General features: G+C 46.7%; 1 protein-coding gene across 3 annotated transcripts in view; it reads left to right on the forward strand.

Annotated features, from left to right (window-relative positions):
* Nucleotides 1-20,992, forward strand: part of LYN (LYN proto-oncogene, Src family tyrosine kinase) — a 109,594-nt gene that overhangs the window by 71,229 nt on the left and 17,373 nt on the right. For all 3 annotated transcript variants that reach the window (XM_061172233.1, XM_061172234.1, XM_061172232.1), the window contains 2 exons: nucleotides 3,396-3,578; nucleotides 5,649-5,725. In XM_061172233.1, coding sequence (XP_061028216.1) covers nucleotides 3,396-3,578; nucleotides 5,649-5,725 — 260 coding nt within the window. The remainder of the gene's footprint in view (nucleotides 1-3,395; nucleotides 3,579-5,648; nucleotides 5,726-20,992) is intronic.

The following is a 20,992-nucleotide window of genomic DNA, read 5'->3' on the forward strand; positions in this document are numbered from 1 at the left end:
GTGTGCTATACAGTAGGTCCTTGTTGTCGATCTATTTTATACATAGTGGTGTGTATGTTTCCATCTGTAATGACAATCCAAATCTCTGTGACTGGTGTGAACCTGCCACTACCAGGGAATATCTTGGTACAGTACAATTTGATCCTTAGCGCTGAATAAAAATCATGCCTTTAGTGCAGGTGGAAACCTGCCCTATCGCGCAAATGTCACAGCCCTAAGAGGCCACCGGGCGGGAGCTGTTGCCATCCTGGAGCTGTGTTTGACACAGCTGTTTCATTCACTGTTCATCTCAAACTCTTTATCAGCATTTTTAATATCTTTAGCAGCTACAGTATTTCCTGCTAACTTTTCCCCCTACGCTTGGAAAACATTTTTCGCTTCATCCTTTACCCATAGTTTTATTTTATGTGAAAGTCTGAATGAGTCCCATGGCTTTTATGACGACAAAGGGAGAGTAGTTCTGCTCCTTTCTCTTTGGTTGCTACGTGATGTAACAAGCAGACAGAAAAGTGCATAGCACACAAATGCTGGATTTCGTAGCTAATGACAACATGAAAACCTGTGCGGTGACCACTGAGGTCGCAGTCCGAAGCGCCCACTCACCCGCTGCCAGTCACAACCCCGCCTGTCCCCCGAAGGCAGCTGCTGTTCTGACTTTGCCATAATTTCCTGACTTTTCTTTGTAGTTCTGCTATTTTTGAATATGGGGGTGTGTGTGCATAGTATAGTTTAGTTTTGCCGGGTTTTGAACTTTATGTAAAGGAATCCTACCTATTTCTCACTATTTATTGATGGCATTGGAGTCGCTCCCACGTTTTGGCTACTATGAACAAGGCTACTGGGAACATTTTTGTGCTGGTTGGTGCGAGGGTACATGAGTTTCTCTAGATGATCAGGAGTGGATTTGCTGGATCACAGGTGTGATCTTCAACTGTGAAGATCTTCAACTCCACGAAATGCTGCCGACTTAATTTCCAAAGCTCTCGTCCGGGTTAGACTCTCACCAGCTACGTACAAGGGTCGGCAGTGTTCCATTTCCTGACAGCACAGTGGTACTGGGTAGGTGTGGGCCCCAGGTCGGCACAGCCCGGGTGGGTGGTCACTCAACACAGCTGCACTAGAAAGGAGTCTGCTCTGTCTACATCCTTCGAGGGACCTTGAGGATATTGTTGGAGACAGAAGCTTTACAACTGAATTTCAGTGATGCTCAGAAAAGAGCCCAGGAAAGGACCTGCAGGAACTGCCCCAGCTCCCCTGCCAAGGGGCTGGCACTTACCAGCACTCAAGATTGTCAGACTTTGTCATTTTTGTCTTGCTGGGTGGTGGTTTCTCCCTGTGGCTTTATTTGCATTTCACTGATTACTGATTAGATTGAGTTTCTTTCACAAGTTTGTTAGTCATTAGAATTTCTTCTTTTTAAAATGCCCATCCAAGCTTTTGCCTATTTTTCTATTTTTCTTATTGATTTATAGGAATTCTTTATATATTCTGGACACTAGTCCTTTGTCAGTTTTATATATCAAAGAGGGTATATTTTCTTGTTACGCCTTGCTGTACTTTGCCACGGATATATCAATGTAAATGAAGACCTATTTATGAACTCTTAAACAAATTATAATGGAACCTTTTTGATTCAAATGTAATATTAAAAGGACTTTTGTTGGTGGGATTTACTTTAAATTTACTCTTTACAGCCATGAAAGGTCGTACTGTTTGTAATTATGCATTGAGATGGAAATCAGTTTAATATATTCATAATTCCATTATTTTGTGTAGGTTGTGGCTTTTGATAATGACCTAGGACAATATTTTGTCAGCTTTATATTACTGTCTTATCCATGTGTTCCCACGCTTACTTTATTTTATATACTGCGTTCTTCATTTTTCTGTAAGGCATGGAAAGCTACTACTAAGTACAAATCAAAGGAGAATATAAAAGGAAAAGTTTTAGCAGAAAAAGCAGTATTAATGATAAGAAGAAAAGTCACTAACTAGAGTTGACTGTTAGCTGTAAACTAATACTTTTTTTTACCCATTGGAAGGTGTGGAAGTAGAAACATACTTCCTTTTCTTTTTAAAAATAATTCCTTTTGTAAAAAAAAAAAAAAGATATATACTCATTCACAAATTTAATCAAAATAAAAAAGAACAAAAGAAAGTCAAAGCCGCCCCAAATTCTGCCACCCAAAGACCAACCACCATTGTTGATTTTCACTGAGCATAAGCTGTGTATATGCTAATAATCGTGTGACCTGAAAAGGGACTGGACATTTTCACATCACCGTTCCTCAGACTTGTGTCTTTCTTGGGGCAGGTGCTATCAGGCTGTAACCCACCAAGTAGAGGTGACCTGCAGGATGACTCATGGTGGTGACCAGCTGCCACTCCCTCCCTCCTCACCCTTTTTTGTACTTCTAAGAGAACTATGGAAACAGAAAGGAAAGGAAAGGGGCATGTGATTATCTCTACTTCTGCTTTACAAACTGAGAAAAAGCTTTCCCAGGAGAAAATCAAGCTTGAAAGTAAGCATATCATTGAGGCAGGTCCCAGAAACGTGGTGCCTTGGGGGAACTAGATTAAGTAGGCAGTATTTCCCAAAGTACGTTCTGTGGGGTGTGAAAAGGTACATGAAGAAGTGTTCCGGGGTCAAGCAAGTGTGGGAAATGCTGCAGTTAATCGACTCAGACAGGCATCTTCCCTGATGGACTGTCCGCACTCCCGCTGCATCTCCTGGCACAGCGGGTGGGGCGGGCCATGGTCCCCAGACAGTGCAGCCCAGAGCCCTTCGTTCACGCAGAATCGAGTTCTCTTTGAAAACTTTGGGAAATGTTTATTTGACTCTAGTGTATTGTTTGTACTTTAAAGTTAGTAAATTTTTTTCAAGTGCAAAGCTTTTTCTTTTCTGATTATAAAAGTAATACATATTCATTGCAGGAAATTTGGTAAAGAGTTAAAGGTATGGTGAACAAAATTTAAATCACCCATAATTAAGCCAGTCCTCGGTGTATTTTGGTGTATTTTCTTCCAGAACATTGCCAGGGTTTGTGTGTACGTAGGAGTATATAGAGCTTTGGTGTGTGGTTTTTTGGTCTTGGATAAAGAACATTTTATTAATTAGAGAAAATGGTGCAGTGCATATATGGAGCTTTATTTTACCATTGTTTTATAAAAAAACCTTTTGATTTCAGAATAATTCTAGGGGTTTTTTGGTAAAGATAGTACAGAGAATTCCCATCTACCCTTTACTCAGCTGCCCCTAATGTTACATAAACAGGTTTTAGATAATGTTAACACTGTAGAGTTCATAGAGGTTTTTTCTGTCTATAAGTAAATATTCTTCTAAGCCTGCATGAAGTTTTTGATAAATCACGACCTCCCTTCTTTTCTCTCCCTAGGTTACTATAACAACAGTACCAAAGTGGCTGTAAAAACCCTGAAGCCAGGCACAATGTCTGTGCAAGCATTCCTGGAAGAGGCCAACCTCATGAAGACCCTGCAGCATGACAAGCTTGTGCGGCTGTACGCCGTGGTCACCAAGGAGGAGCCCATCTACATCATCACCGAGTACATGGCCAAGGGTGAGCGCCACCCACCGGCACCCATGCTTGCGGAGGCCGGACCCTCAAAAAGGAAAACACCTAAACAGTCCGAGAAGACGCAGATACTTCAAATTGTAAAACAGCAGGCTCCCTACCAAAGCATCAGCACGTATAGGAAAATGAAGCCTTTTCGTAAACCACGTCAGTGGAAGTCACCTGTTATAAAATGAATCTATCGTCTTCCTAGTTTCTCTGCACTTGTCTCCATATACACATTAGCTCCAAGAGTCGCACCCCATACCTAGTCAGCCCCCAGGAAGTATCTGTCAAATAAGTAAATATGGATATCAAATAAGAGTATTATTGTTATGGGTTCAAAATGTAAGTTCTCAAAATTTCAAAACCAGTTCCATTTCCTCTTTAGCGTCATCTAAATGTTCAGGGTGTCACTTCAAAATGTAAATATTTTAAAAGCTTGTCAAGGTCAAATTCCTGTGTCATCACAGAATCCCTGAGGAAGAGGGTTCAAGCCACCATCTTTTCTCCCATTGTTGTCACCTTCAGATGAAGGATCTGGAACCACCACCCTTCTGCCTTCAGTTCAGTAGAAATACTAATAAACTGCTAAGTGATTTCTAAAGAATCTTCGGAAGGAATGAAGGAAGAAAAGACACATAAGCCATAATCCAGAATTAACAATGGTCTCCTGCAGAATGGAGATTATAGTGTATGTCATAGCTGATATAGGTTAGATAGATGATTATTACATTTTCTTATTTAATATATGTTCATATTTCAGAATATTAGTCCCCCAGAGTCCTTCCAATAAAGAACATTGTTTTTAAAAAAGCCCTATTGCCTGTGGCTTAGGTTGCTACAACCCAGAAACCAGGCTCATGATCAGACATTTAAGCAGCAGTTCAGCAGACACTTGTTGGATTAATTAACTAATAATATTTCTTAATCATAAATGTAAACATGAGTTTCTCCAGATAACAGTGGCTGCCTTGTATTGAGCAATTACTATATGTCAGACTGCTCTTGACGTCTTCCCTGGGGGATCTCACTCAATCTTCCCAGCAGTCTGAGGGCTAAGTACCACTGTTCTGAGTTGTGGAATTTTTTTTAATTTTTTATTTTTTTTTACTTTTAATTTTATATTGGAGGATAGTTGATTAACAATGTTGTGTTAGTTTCAGGTGTACAGCAAAGTGATTCAGTTATATTGTACATATACACGTATCTATTCTTTTTCCAATTCTTTTCCCATTTAGGTGGTTACATAATATGGAGCAAAGTTCCCTGTGCTATACAGTAGGTCCTTGTATCCATTGTAACCTTGTACAGTAGGTTATCCATTTTAAATATAGCAGTGTTTGTTGTGGATTAATTGAGCGCTTACTACCTGCCAGCTCCCTGGCACGTGCTTTAAACCTGTCCTCCCGCGGACTCTGATAGAGCTCCTGGGACCTGCCCTCTTGACAGGGACTCGGACGAGGTACAGAACTTGCCCAAGCCTACCCTCAGGTTGGCACTATAAATTCTAGAAGAAGAAGCAGGTCGTGTTTTAGAGATGAAGCCCCAGGAAGCAGGAGACTTTGCCTGTGGGCACGCGCCCCTTTAAGTAAGGTCTCACTTTCCTCCAAAGCGCAGTTGGTTCATCAAATACTCATTGGGCGCCTGGGGCATGGCTGAGATCCGTGCTGGACACGGAGGGCAGCAGCCCAGCTGAGTGGCTGCTGTGGACACAGGCAGGCCGACTGGCTGGTTTCTGTGCCAGAGAAGCTCTGGAGATCAGGTGCTGCAGGACGTGTACCGTGGTGGCAGGTACGAAGTGCTCAGTAGCGACAAAGCAGCATCCACCGTCACCTTTTCTTACCTGGAGCTCATGTACATTTCACATCAGGTCAAAGGAGACAGGTTAAAGGGGACTGGGTTTGACCCACGTCAGGAAAAGGCGCTGTGACCACACAGATTTACAAAGCAGTCATTTTGCGTGGTCCCCCTCGCCCCGCCCTGCCCTGCCAGTAGGAATGATCTTTTGAATTCTGTTTGGATTTTTTTCTTGTGTGTTTGAACTACACTAACGATCCCTTCCTCTATCAACAGGCAGTTTGCTGGATTTCCTGAAGAGCGACGAAGGGGGCAAAGTGCTGCTTCCAAAGCTGATTGACTTCTCTGCTCAGGTGAAGTATGAAAAAACCGGCACGCTGTAAATTTGCAAAACCTCCCTGCTTCAGACTCGGGACGGAATTGTACTTCCAGGGAGAAGGCCTTTGCGTTGTGTTTCCCAGTAGTGGTGATAACAAAAAGATCTCCCAAAGGACGTGTCTTTGGAGGCGGCGATGGGTGTTTCCCTTGGAATGTGTGTGTGCACGTGTCGAGTGTTGACTTGGACGCGCTTGTCTCTGACCCGGGTCCGTCTCTTTATACTTGTATTCATTTCTGCGTGAGAGATAGAAACAGCACCACTGAGCTGATCACTTTGCATGCATTTTGGAGAAGAACTCCACGGGGTGTAAGCACAGCACCTTCTAAGTGATGCATCTGTGGTGTTTAAGTTACTGATCTAAAGTACGGATGCTTTTAAGTCCTCAGTGTTCCCGAAAACAGAGGAACTGTCTTCCTTCCCTCTCTACCCCCTTTCACTCCTTCTTTTTGGGTGTGTCTTTAGGATTCTGAGAAATACTCATTTATAGCATTTCTAGTACTAGCCTAAAAGTTGCAAATTTGTTTAGTTTGGAATCACATGATGTTCTCTGAAGTGTATTTAAGAGGAGAGGGAAGTTACCCAGAAACCCAGCCCTGTGCCTGGCATCGCAAGGAAATGCACATTTGCATGTTGCCAGCTACTGACTTTTCAGGGTTTCGTTGTGTCCGTCAGTCATGTTCAGCGATTTGCTTGTCTCTTGATATTGGTCATGGGTGGTTCATGCTGGGAGGACCACGTACCATAAAGCCCAAAGGAGCATGAGAGGTTTCTAGAAGTTCTGGGAAAGGGGGGTCGTTATGGTCTTCATTTCTTATGCCCATTTCTTCCTCAGACCCTCTTTTAAAACTTGGGAAGTTGATAAGGCCTTCTTGGGAAGATGAGGCTGAAGGAATGAGTTAGTCCACGGGTAAAGCACTTTGAGGAAGACCCAGAACACATACTGTGCAGCAGAGTGTCAGGGGCAGAGCCAGAGCCCAGTGTCCTCGACTGGAGCTGGTGCCGAGGCTCGGTCACTCGGTAGCCACTGTCAGGAGGGCCTTTGCCTCCTTGGGTCGGTGTATTCGCTTGTCCGAGGCGCGTGGTCATTGCTGCTTCAAGGAGATGTGTCGAGGGTTAAAGTCAAAGCTTGGGTCCCTCTTGGCACCGATGAACGAGGCCCTCCGCTCACCCTGTTGGATGAGGGCATTGAGAGGGGGTTGTAAAGGCTCCTGAAAGGGAAAGGGGCTGACAGGGATGTGGAGGAGAGAGGCACGTGGCCTGGAGGCCTGAGTGGTCACCCCCGCCCCAGTCCTAAGGGTCTGATCTGTGCCTACCGTTCTGTAGGGTGGAAATTAGCATGTCGGGGCGTGGACTACACCTGAGTAGGACTTCATCTTGTCATGTGGGCATTTTGTATTTGATTTTGTGTAGCTTATCTCATAAAATCTTGACATCTTCAGAGGTTTTAAGGTCCAAGTCAAGGCCTCCGTCTCTAGTCTTTAACTTTTAAATTACTCCTATTACTACAAAGGTTAACTTTTTCTAACAGAAATGAGGTGGGGGGAAAGGTTGCTTTCTAAACCTTTGTAACTCGCAAAGTCAGTTATCACAGAGCCTGGCACTGACCATGACTTTCAGGTTGTAGGTTCCAGGAGGGGCCGGGTGCAATCAAGGCCACTGCCACTGGTCACCATCCAAGCCAGAGTACCAAAGCCAGCTCACGGGATGGTGCTCTTGCTTACCTGTCTCAGGCTGGCTTTCCCAGCAGTGACCGCTGGGTACAACATCTAGTTCTAAGTGCAGGAGTGTTGAGTGTCTGTGGAGAGGCAGCTGCACTCAGAAAGGCCCTAGCAGGTGGGGTCAGCACGAAACTCATGGTGTTTACAGCGGAATCTGTGTCCTTTCGAGTCCATCTTTGTTCACGGTGCAAACCTTGCCCAGACTCTTCCCCAGCCCTTCCCTCAAGGGGGAGCGCGTGAGACCTGCCGCCCCTTATTTATCATCTGTTTCATCTGCTTGTGGCTTTTCTTATTATAATATTGGAGGGGCCTGCACCTTGGCAACGAGGGTGGGACCTGTGCGCCTCAGTCTCAGTCTGAGATCATATACCACACACACCTGCTCCCCGTTAACCATGCCCGCTGCCCCATCCCGCTGGGATACCGCCTGTTCCCTTTATGACTGGCAGTAACCAACACCCCTCTGTCTTCATGTGCCTTTCTGAAATAATCTCTATACAAAGAAAGTCATCTCTGAATTTTTTCTCCTTTTCCTCTCCATCATGTGCCAGTAATTAACATTGTAGCTTTCCCATAGTGAATAAGTCAAGAATAGTAAATATGAATAAAGCTGGCCCAAGGTGATACAGGACAGGGACTTCCCTGACGGTCCAGTGGTTAAGTCTCCGTGCTTCCAATGCAGGGGGCGTGGGTTCCATCCCTGGTGGGGGAACTAAGATTCCACATGCGTGGTGCGGCAAAAAAAAAAAAAAAAAAAAGGTGATACAGGACACCCGGCTACCTAATAATCCAGCCTTTCCTACCCCTTTTCTCCACTTGACTATTTAGAGTGGAAGTAGGGTAAAGCAGAAGAATTGGTGAGTCCATGTGGTGTTTGAACTCTAACAGTTAGTAGCCTGCAAAATACGTTTACACTTCCCTTTTTCCATTTGCATTGTCAATAGCATCAGAGATTTGGGAAACTGAGTGTGCACAAGAAACTGTAGTTAAATTCAGCAGGTTTTCGCAGTGGAAGACTGAGAGTAGAAATAAACCAGTTGACTGACTCCCAGCTCCAGAAGAATAAGGAAACGGGGGAGATGGGAGGGGGGAGGGGTATGTGAGGGTCAGCGCTGGGACTTTTCCCAGACTCTCCTCTGGCCTCTTCTTCCCTCTCCCCACCACCTACTTCCCCATGCTCCTTTCCCCTCCCTGTTCTCCCTGAGGGCCCATCGAGACAGGAAGGAGGTGAGGGCACGTGATCGTTCATGTGAGAGCTGATTTCATCACTTCCTGTCTCAGGATGAGTTCTGAAAGGCTCTTCAGAGCCCCAGTATAATCCACACCCCCCAAGCCATGTCTCAGGCCACACCCGCCTTCCTCTCCACTTAATGGAGATTAAGAAATCCCAACTAAATCAGCTCTATCCAGTGCTTTCCTTCTTGTATTAAATGAAGCCATCTTGGCCTTTTTGCGCTGAAGTAAGGAAATGACCCCTTTGCAAAGAAAGTTTGATAACTTCAGAGCAGAGAGACTTTGCCTAATTCCCTTCCAGCACTTGCCTCATGTGAGAGAAGAAAAATGAACTTGAAAAGAGGAGGGGGTGAAATCTGTGGGAATTCCCTTCAGAAAAGGCAGAAATGGAATCGTAGACTTGTCAAACGGAGAGGAAAAAGAAGTGGAAAATTCACAGTTGCAATATGGAAGTCAGATAAATCATGTTGTAATTCAGGCCAGGGAATCAAAGCATTTCTTGGTCTCTGGAGGCAACATCCCTGACGTATAAAAAGTACCAAAAACGAAATGGACAGTTAGGTGTGAGTAAAACTGTAATAAAAACGGGAGAATCAAAGTTGTTGTTATAATCATGGCAGCAAGTAACATTTCTTTAACTCTTTCTAGATAATAAAACACTTCTGCTTCCATCATTAAATTTGAGCCCAACAACCTTGAAAGCATTTATGTTGTTATTTAATACATTTTACAGATGAGGATACATTTTAATACATTTTACCTTGGACTTGCCCAAGATTACAGACAAGTGGGTAGAATTGCTGGGCTCCATCCTGGTTCCTCTGACTGTAAATAACTGCTCTTTCCTCTGCATCCCACTGTCATTCCGTGAGCCGAGTTGCCCCTGTGATGATTTTGCACCTGACACTACGCTGCTATGCATTTCCCCCTTTTATGGATTTTGATTATCAGAATTAATAATATCTTTAGCATTTTTTTTTCCCAAAACATCTCTATTACCAAGATGTAGATTTTTCTATCACAAAGTGATCATGCTCAAGATACAGTTTGCCCCCTAGTGTTAAAGTTTAAGCCACATTTAAGTTGGAAATTGGGAAAGCAAGGCAGGTAGGATACCTCAGTCTACCATCATGTGATTCTCAGCCAGTTTAGTACAAAGGCCTTTGACATCAGAGCTTCTGAGTCCGCCCTCATTACGGTATCTACTGACCAAGAAAACAGCATATAGACTGGGGATCCCTTGTAATAACTCTAAGTTGGAACCCACCAGTCTGTTGGTGGTAAACGGGGTCTGAAGTGTCTGGAGGGGGCTGTTGTGGGGAAGTTTCTGGAGTACTTGCCAATGAGTGGGTCTCTTCATTCTGTCTCTTTGTAAAGAATCTAAAAGATAAGTTAGGATCTCATTGTCCAGCTCAAGGCTCCCCTCCATACCTCCCCCACCCACAAATAATATCATAATGAAGCAACTACGTTATTTTCAAAACCTTTATTGGTATTAACCCCTAATTAATAGTGTCATCACATTTAATCTAGCTAAGCTGGAGGAAGAATCACATCGAAACACCGGATCAGGTTCAGTGGCATGTGGAACCTCAGGTGACAGACTTGGTTTGCGTTTCATCCGGGAGGCTGGGTCCCCTCTCCACCTCATATTTGATCTCCCCTCTTTACACGGGAATTCTAGGGAGGCCCCACGTTCTCGGCTCTTCTTTCAACCACAAGACCCTCCTCCAGGGGAAGCGGCCAGCACTGCAGAGACAGTTAATTCCACAAAATCGTCTGAGCCGGGTCCGCCCTGCTGAGGCGTCACACGGCCATCAGGACACAGTGGTCCCTCACTGTGTGTCATTGAGGAACCACTGCTTGGAAGCCATTCACAATGTAAACTGTCTTATAGACACAGTGGTTCTCTCTACACAATATGAGAAGTATCAGTGTCATTTTGTGAATGGAGCTATTGATGATGTTAATGGTGGAGAAAGCATTGAGCTGAGAGTTGGAAAACCTGCTCCAGCCTGGGGAGAATCATCACTTTGGCCCTGGGGTCCTCCTCTGTGAGAGGGGGTCACCAGTCAGCTTTCCTGTTGCCTCGGCTCTGATGTTCTACGACTAAGAAAATCTCCTCCTACTTAGAATATCTGTGTCAATTATCACCCAAAAGTTAAAATGAATACTTCTGAGTATATTCAGAGGATGCTGATATAAGATTTTGACATTGCTCTAAATAAAGGAATATGAATGCATCATATGAATGTAGTACCCAGGTGACAGGCACGTAAATCCTCTGTTATCTTTTCTGAACAATGAATTTTATGTCTGAGACTTAAACTTCAGCCATGAAAACTTACAAGATGGACAAATGAAAGTAGAGTTACTGTCAGCATTGCAAAATTGATCATACGCAGCTTCCTTCTGAAAAAGTTGGAAGAATAGGAAGCTGTCATTTTAAAATAGCGTAAAGGGCTTCCCTGGTGGCACAGTGGTTAAGAATCTGCCTGCCAATGCAGGGGACACGGGTTCGAGGCCTGGTCCTGGAAGATCCCACATGCCGTGGAGCAACTAAGCCCGTGTGCCACAACTACTGAACCTGTGCTCTAGAGCCCTTGAGCCACAACTACTGAGCCCGCGAGCCACAACTACTGAAGCCCGCACGCCTAAAGCCCGTGCTCCACAACAAGAGAAACCACCGCGATGAGAAGCCTGCGCACCGCAAGGAAGAGTAGCCCCCGCTCGCCACAACTAGAGAAAGCCCACGCGCAGCAACGAGGACACAACGCAGCCAAAAATTAATTAATTAATTAAAAAATAAAATAGCGTAAAACAGGAACATTTTTTTTTTTCTGTTAGGCGGTTGGGGTGTCTGGCATATTTAAGCAGAAGAACCACGACTGGTTGTTTAACATAGCAGAAAAGGCAGAAGAAGTTATTCTTGCTTTAATTTTGACTGGAAACCTTTCTCGCACCAATAGGAAGCTTTCAGCTCATGTCCAGGGGGAGGTGGTGGGACTTCTGGTCTACGTGCCAGCTCTGCCTCTTACCTGGGAATGATTTTATCCAGGCGTGGCAATTTCTGGTCAGCATGACTATAAGTCACAAAATAATTTCCTCTTCAAATACTCATCTTGGAAGCCTGCAAGGCTAGAATCAAATCGAAGTAGTTTAGGAGCGGGCAGGGCTCATTAGCTCATTTTTAAACGTGGCCGTGAACGCACTGGAGGGGGGCTGCAGAGTCAATTCAGTTGCTCTTTGTCTTAAGCACGTCGCTCGCACCCCCCGTGGGTTACCCATCACCCTCTCGGTACCCCCCCCCCTTTTCACCACAGCGTGTGCTGCGCACAGCCAGGCGTGCGCCAGGGATGGGATGAGCAAGACACGTCCCGCCTCAGGGAGCTTATGGCTTGGTGCAGGAGGAGGGGGAGTAGCAGGGCTGAGCGGGCCGCGCTGCGGGCTGCCTTCAGGGCCCGAGGAGCAGCGTGGAGCCCCAGCGGGGCGGGAACGGCGGGAGGGTAGCCCTCCTGGGCGGGGAGCCTGGGAGACAGCGTTAGCCCTGCGAGGCTGGGCAGGGGCGGATGTGGGGAGGCGGCTCTGGCTGAGGGAACTTGGTGCGTAAGGGCACAGGAGAGGGGTAACGGGGTGGGAGCAGGGACCCTGAGAGCTAGACACGGACGTTAAGGAAAGCCGGGAGCATTGCCAGCCCCTGGGTTCCGCGGGAGGAGCAGTTAAGTGATTTGTAGGTAACCGAAGAGATGTACGTATTGGAGAAAAGCGGTAACCGAAGAGATGTACGTATTGGAGAAAAGCGAAAAATGATTACACTCAGCAGATGGTCTCTCGGGAGTTATACTTTTACTTTACCTTTGAGGAATCCGTGGGTGCTGTTTGCATTTACTGTCACGTGACCTTGGGCCTCCCCACTGGGCTCTGACCTCCCCCCACCCCCGACCCCCCGACCCCCCGACCCCGTGCTCGCTGTAGAAACCACAGGTGCTCTGCTCCGAAGATACTCTGTTGTTGCTAACTTTGGTTTGGTCTGCTGTGTTTTGTAAACCTGAGACCCCGAAAGGTGGAAGGAGGGGGCAGGGGCGTTGTCTGTGCTGCATCCAAGCTCGTCTTTAAAGGGAACACCCTGACGTGGGCAGGAACCATCCTGGAGCTTTTCCATCAGAGTTAGATTTCTCAGCACCCCGGCCTCCTCCCCACCCCCGTGCCCCCAAACCAAAGAGCACTTTGGCCCGGGAGCCCGAAACCTGAAGAGGCTGAGTCCGGGGAGGACTGAACCTCCCACCCGGAGGCTGCCCCGCGTTGCCCAGGAGGCGGGTGTGGGAGCCCAGCCGCGAACGCGGGCGGGTTGCTCCTGATCCTGGGCGTGACGGGGGCCCGTGAACGTCTAAGCAGGAAGGCGATGCGCCGAGATCCGCACGCCCTGCGCTGCCCCGGGCACAGCCGTGCTGCGGAGGGAGCGGGACTGGAGCCCGGGGTCCCGGGAGGGGGGTGGGCCGAACGGAGCCCCGCCCATCCCAGGTGTGCAGGAGCGGAAAGCGAGGGCGACGCCCGGTGTCTGGATGGGCAGCCGAGCGCCTGGCCCCGTGGGCGCCGGGATTGGGGGGCGCGGGGGTCGGTTTTGCTGTGGGGATTGAAGTGTGGGACACCCAGCTGGACATGTCCCGGGGGGCCAGGGACTTCACTGCGGGGCCTGGGCTTGGAAGCGGGGCGCGAGCTGAGAGGCCCCAACTCCTTCCCCGCTGTCACTCTGACCCAAGTCGAACACTCAGGATGAATGACCTTGTAGCTGCCTAACTAGCCTTGAGCTTCAGCTCTGCTTCTTCCAGAGCCCGTCTGTCACACAGCAGCCGGAGTGCTGCTCTAAGACCTCTTTTTTTTTTTTTTAATTTTATTTATTTAGTTTTGGCTGTGTTGGGTCTTCATTGCTGCACGCGGGCTTTCTCTAGTTGTGGTGAGCGGGGGTTACTCTTCATTGCGGTGCGCGGGCTTCTCACTGCGGTGGCTTCTCTTGTTGCAGAGCACGGGCTCTAGGCGCGCGGGCTTCAGTAGTTGTGGCTCGCGGGCTCTAGAGCGCAGGCTCAGGAGTTGTGGTGCACAGGCTTCAGGAGTTGTGGCACACGGGCTCTAGAGCTCAGGCTCAGTAGTTGTGGTGCACGGGCTTCAGTAGTTGTGGCTCGTGGGCTCTAGAGCGCAGGCTCAGTAATTGTGGCACGTGGGCTTCAGTAGTTGTGGCTCGCGGGCTCTAGAGAGCAGGCTCAGTAGTTGTGGCGCACAGGCTTAGTTGTTCCACAGCATGTGAGATCTTCCCAGACCAGGGCTCGAACCTGTGTCCCCTGCATTGGCAGGCGGATTCTTAACCACTGTGTCACCAAGGAAGCCCCTAAAACATAAGTCTTAACTCTCTCTAATCCAGTCTGATAGGTCAAACTTCCGTATTTCCTTGCTGTAATTTGTGTTTATTTAATATAGATGAGGTCATGCATCTTTTCCTATATTTCTTCTTTGTTTGCAGTTTATTTTTCTGGGAACTGTTTCTTTAAGCTTTTTACCCATTTTTTGTTATTAGTTCATCATTATCCATCCTTTCTAATTATTCTTTTCATTACACGTTAGGTTTGTACCGTATGTGCTGTTTTGTACGTATTGAACTGAGTTACAGTTTTTCATTTTATTGAAAACTCTCCATAAACATGTGTGTACCTATTACAATATAATATTCTATTCCTGTGACTGTATCGTGATTTCCTTACCATTCCCTGGTAGATGAACATTTGGAGAATCTCTACTTTTTCACTAATGTAAGTAACAATACAAAACATTTCTGAGGACAAAACTTTACTTTCTGCATGTATGTCCTTAGGCCCTAGTAGCCAGATAAGAGATCAGAGTAGGAATGTTTCTGAGTCACTTGACAGTCGCAGCTTGTTTTCACCGAGCAGAATTGCATGTTTGTGCCCAGTGACTTGTTCCTCAGCTGGAGGTGTGTGGGGGGTGCCCGGTCAGGCCACATTCCTCCTGAGAAGCAGCACTGATCTGGCCATCACACATCCTCTCTCCTGCAAAAGACTGGACAGAAGTGCCAATGGCTTTCCTCTTGTTTCTCCATCCCTGGCATAAGTTGAGAACGTTCTGCTTCCTTCTTCTTCTTCCAGGGTGATAAGCATGGTTCGTTAGCTGCAGATCAGGGGTGGGTCATCTGAATATTTATTTATTTATTTATTTGGCTGCACCGGGTCTTTGTTGCGGCACACAGATCTTTAGTTGCAGCATGCGAACTCTTAGTTGCAGCATGCATGCGGGGTCTAGTTCCCTGACCAGGGATCATACCCAGGACCCCTTCATTGGGAGCACTTAGTCTTAGCCACTGGACCACCAGGGAGATCCAGGGGTAGGTCATCTAGATGACAGTAGTAGCAGTGAAATTGATGCAGAAGAGGGGAGAGTAAGCAAAGGAGATTTCTAATCTTAGTGTAGGTTCTTGACTGCCCTGTCCTGAGGGTACAGAGTGGGGAGTACCTTCCCTGACTGGCGGGGGATGATCCCCGACAGGGCATCCCTTTACAACCTCAGGCAGCCAGTATCAGGGAGCCCTGTCAGTGGATGCAGAGTCTGGATCCAGCTTCTCCTAAGGGTGGCGACAGCCACTCAGCAGAGGGGAAGCAGTGTGCCTGAGGCTGCATTCGGGCACCTGTGGGCAGCCTCCCACCTACAGCCCCTCGGCTCTAAGAGAGCAGCCCTTCTGTCAGTTCACCATGATGAACCAGGTCTGGATGTGGGTCTTCTTGTTATGAATAGTAGTGGTATTAATATTAGTCATAATGATCATTCATCTCCATCATGCACTGAGCAGCCTTGCATTCTCCTTTTCAGTCTCATCTGGACTCTACCAGGTTGATGCTATTCTTATCGCCACTTTGCAGAGTGGAAAACTTGAGATTTTGAGAAGAAACTTGCCCCCGTTTTGTATAAAATCCAAGATGACTCATTGTAAGTCTCTGATCCACAGTCACAACTGTCCAGCTGTCTTCTGAGGCATCATTGGCCTACTTCCTTCTAATCCCTAATTGTGTGTTCACGTCAAGGCCGGGTTTATTTGAGGGTAGACTGAGGAGTGGCCCGGGGCGGAAGTGATGCGGGAGGAGCCTTGACCGCTGCCTAGTGTGGTTCGGTCCCCCAGGTGTGCATGGGCGTCCCCATCCAGGGTGCCACCACAAGCTGCCGAAGCGTTTCCTTGGTCGTCAGCACACTGCGCAGGGGTGGGTGATGGGCATTGCCCGCTGTCCCTGTGGCCAACAGCCTTTACCAGCTCTGCTCCTGCTTCCCTACAGCTGGAAGCTCCCAGTTTTATTTTTCAATTGTGATAAAATACACATAACATACATTTCATCCATTTTTAAGTGCCCAGTTCGGTGGCATGAAGTACATTCATCTTGTTGTGCGGTCATCACCACCAGCATCTCCAGAACCCTTTTCATCTTGCAGAACTGACACTGTGTACCCATTAACTCCCCATCCTCCCTCCCACCAGCCCTTGGCAACCACCATGCTACTGTCTGTCTCTGTGAATCTGATACTCTAAGTACCTCGTATGAGTGGAATCATACAGTATTTGCCCTTTTGCGACTGGCTTATTTCTCTTAGCATATTGTCCTTAAAGTTCATCGATGTTGTAGCCTGTGTTAGAATTCCATTCCTTTTTATGGCTGAATAATGTGCCATTGCTCGCATAGACCACATTTTGTTTTTTTTATTCATCCATTGATGGACACTTGAGTTGTTTCCACTTTCTGCTATTGTGAATAATGCTCCTATGAACAGGGGTGTACAAATATCAGTTAGATATTGTACAAGTGTCTACTTTCAGTTGTTTGGGGTATATACCCAGTGGTGGAATTGGTGGGTCACATGGTAATCCGATGTTGAATTTTTTGAGGAACCCTCATTCTGGTTTCCACAGTGGCTGCGCCATTTTACATTCCCACCAGCAGTGCACAAGGGTGCTAATTTCTCCACTTCCTCAACAACACTGTTTATTTTCTGGTTTTTTGCTTTTTTGTTTTGTTTGTTTGTTTGTTTCTATAATAGCCATCCTAATGGATGTGAACTGGTCCAATAAGTTTTTGCAAGAGAAAGTCTGTGAGAATTAGTTGACAAATGGTTCTTCCTTTGCTGCTAATGAAGGTAAATCTCTTTCATGGAAACTTGCTGGTTTAAATATGGTTATTCAGTGCAGTTTTCTATGTGGAACTCATGCCTCCCTGAGACTCTATGGGGCCTTGCATGCTTTTGGATTGATTGAATTTTGATCTGTCACAAAAACTTCACCAGCCCTAAGTTTGTACGTGTCAAGCTCTGCCCTCATCTTTCAGCTATGAAGGTATTACAGATTGCAGACTTTAACATGGCCACTTTTTAAATGATCTAGTTATTATTTCTCCTTTCCCTCCTTTTTCCTGATGTCAGCTTGCAAACATTCTACTGTTTGTGGCTCTTTTTAAAGGAAGAAGCTAGTATAGATAAATAGTTAAGAGCACAGGAGGTGGGACCAGCCAGATTTGGATTCAAATCCAAGTCTATCTAGGAAAAATTTTTACTTCTCCAAGACTCAGCTTTCTCATCTTTACTATGAATATTGGCTACTTTCATAGGCTTGTTTTAGGGACTATAAATGCCTGGCAAGATGCCTGGGCAGGGTAAGCAGCCAGTACATGGTAGCTGTCATCATCCTCCTCATCATCATTACCATCATCCTTATCATCACCACCATCACCACCATCATCAGTATCACCATCATCATCACCACCATCATCATCATCAAAGCAATAAACTCCACTATTTCTTAGAAGTTTTGCTTGGAAAAGAGGAATAAAGAAGAATATTTTAATAACCCAGTAAAGCTAAAACATACTAGGAAATTTGACCTCCAAACATAGCAAGGAATGAGCTCTATGCCATCCCTTCCTCTATCCAAATTATGGATTAAAGAGTGTAGAGATCCAGTATGGAGGATCAATGAATATTAATAGATAGAAAAGTACATCTATAGAAACTACCAAGTACTGCAAAACAAATGCTATCATATTAGGAGTACCGAGGAGGTGTGTTCTTACTTTAAACTCCCTGTTTTTTTTTTACATTTTATTTTTGTGTTGTAATTAAATGGTCTTCTTAGGTCAGTTTGGGATTGACCCCAGGGGTGATAGAGAGGACCCTTCAGAGAGGCTTGAGACCCCATCAGAGAGACTGTAGGTTTAACCCATTTGTTTGGTTCCAACTTATTAATATTAGCATTATTATTATTTTGTAAGCTTCCTAAGGCTTTTGAAAGTAATTAATTATTTGAATTCTACTTTCCCCAAGTGTAGGAAGGAAATACGTATCTAGAGAGTGAGGCAAACAATACCTAATGGAACAGGTATAGCCACAGGAAACCCAAAATTTAGTCTTTCCTGCTTTCTGGCAGGTTTCTTGTTCAATCTCTCTCACTGCTTGTCTAAGTGACAAATGTTTTCCAACCGGCCAATTCTAAGACAGATTGGGTTTTCGGTTCCAGTTTCTCATTCAGGCTGGAATTTCCTGGGGGAGATTTTAGCTTTGCTTGAGAGATCACATCGAGTCCCTCAATTAGGTTCCTTTATTCCTTTATTCCCTCCATCGTCTGACTCATATGTGGGTTCTTTTCATTAAAATTTTAAAAATCACTCACTAAGCAAGATAGCCTGTTACTTGCCCATTTCTCAGAACAGCGGTAGGAATTCGGGTGAACACAGAACCCTAAAGCAAGACTCACACGGCAAGGTCATCCATGCAAACACTCTGTTGTGTGTCCAGAGCATCCTTCATGGTCCTTGGTGACCCCTGCGCGGTCCGTGCACTGATCGCATGCGTGGGAACAGGCTTGTGGCTCAGAGCCTCAGCCCCGGACGGAGGGAGCCTGCTGGAGGCTGGGGCAGGCTGGGTGGGATGCCGGGGTCACAGCATTGATTGGGTTTCTGGGAAAAACAGAAAAAGATGTGTGACCTCTGTCGCCATTGCTAGCAGGGAATGTCACTTGCAAGGAGGATTATTTGAGTCTGCCTTGGTCTGTAAAACTTGATTGAGATTTCTTCTCCAGCATTGTATTCCACATAAAGTAAGTCTGTCTTGTATATACCCAACAGGCGTTGGTGTTAGGTATTTCCTGCCCCAAGCATCGCCATCCTGCGAGCCCCAGATGGTCCCTGGCAACTCCCTTCTCAGTAAATGTATTTGATGACCAGAGAGGAGGGTCCTGGGTTGCCTTCCTCAGGGCAGTGCGGGCAGGGGTGCATGTAGATGTCTGCGAAGGCCGCTCCCAGGGTCTCCTCCTCATCTGGGGAACGGGAACACAGACTTTCTACTTAAACGTGGATATTGGAGAGGGAATATAAAGGAGTATGCTCACCTCGGATGCTTCTGGAAACTTTGTTCTGATTTAACGTTTCTGACCTCATACCCCAGGAAACATTCATCTGCAAAGCATTTTGCGTTCTGTCGCCACCCTGCCCATCATAAGTGTGTGCATATGTAAGTGTGCGTGTCGGGGGGTTGGGTAGAAAATAATAGGCAGAGGAAGCAGAAGGATAAAGCTTTATGAAATGTTGGGTTCTGAAAACGTCCCAGAAGTTTGTATGTATCTGCGTGGCGTGTATGCCTGTGGGTGGGTGTAAAATCACGTGTGTGGATACTGACGTCCTGGAAAATACACACACTGGCAACACTGCCATAGAGAGGGAGTGTCCGTGGTGATCCTCCGAGGTGCCCCACCAGCTGGGGGTCTCAGATGCCGGGGATCTCAGATGCCGGGGACGGATGCCGTGCACCCACCAACCGGTGAGGCTGGGTCTCTTCCCCTTGGAGGAGGCAGTGCCTGTGGGCCCCTGAGGGCGCGTCTGTGGGAGGGTTGGCGCGTCGCCTTCACACCAGCAGTGGGAGAGGCAGGATCCCCAGTATTTGGGGTCAGAGTGTCCTCTGTGGTCACACGTGTGTTTCCAGCCCTTCAGGTCCTTGGCTGGGAAGCTGATTGGCGGGCGCCCGATGGTCACGCCTTTCCTTCTCACAGCACATTTGAAAGGCCTCCCTGGAGGATGGTCATGAGGCTGGGGGACGGCTTATTTCGCACCTGACAAGATGAGGTTGGCCTCTAACTCAGAAAGCATCATTTTTAAAAAATTTTATTTATTTATTTATTTATTTTTGGCTGTGTTGGGTCTTTGTTGCTGCGTGCGGGCTTTCTCTAGTTGCGGCGAGCGGGGGCTACTCTTCGTTGCGGTGCGCGGACTTCTCATTGCGGTGGCTTCTCTTGTTGTGGAGCATGGGCTCTAGGCGCGCAGGCTTCAGTAGTTGTGGCACGTCGACGCAGTAGTGGTAGCTCGCGGGCTCTAGAGCGCAGGCTCAGTAGTTGCGGCGCACGGGCTTAGTTGCTCCGTGGCATGTGGGATCTTCCCGGACCAAGGCTCGAACCCGTGTTCCCTGCCTTGGCAGGCGGATTCTCAACCACTGTGCCACCAGGGAAGCCCAGGAAGCATCATTTTTAATATCTCTTCTGTGCCTAGAACTTTCACTGGTACTAGATGCCTGGGATTTCACCAGAAGCCGCTGTGTTACTGGCTCAGGTTGGGATCCCAGTGGGTCACTCGCTTACCTAGTAGTTCCTCTCTGTCCTCCCAGGACAGTAGTGCATGCGTGTACACGCACACATGTACACACACACGCGCACATAGAAACATCAAACAGAGAACATGTCACCATATGTTTCCACTGAAGGTACAAAAAGAGGAACTAGGAAATGTACACCCGCCACGCTATTTGGGCTGAAGAGCTCAAGAAATGACAAGCACATGTAACCCTGAATCAGGTAGCTTTAAACCAGGAGTACAGACATATCACTACAGTTATCTCCTTGTATGATTATTCTCATTTTAGGTAATAGAGGTGCTTTTTTACTTCAAATGCCCAGTAGCTTCACACACAGACTCTCTAATACAGAGTTGGAAATTAGCACATGGAGACGAGACATTTTTAGTTCTTCTTTAGTGCTGTCAGGTGGTTTAGAAAGTCAAGGTTTTCTCATGTTTGTGCATCACTGAGCCTGATGCTGGCGTGATGCTGGCATGGCCCAAGAGGTAGAGAATCCCCTCAGATGATTTAAAACTGAAAGATTAAATCAGTTTCCTAAGCCCTCTAAGTAGTGGCCCGGCCCCAGAACCATGATGCGGAGGAAGAGGTTCCGGATTCCCTGCCTCTGAGCTGTAAGGCTGGAGTCCTTC

This window comes from Eubalaena glacialis, chromosome 17 (assembly GCF_028564815.1).
Source record: "Eubalaena glacialis isolate mEubGla1 chromosome 17, mEubGla1.1.hap2.+ XY, whole genome shotgun sequence".
NCBI lineage: Eukaryota > Metazoa > Chordata > Mammalia > Artiodactyla > Balaenidae > Eubalaena > Eubalaena glacialis.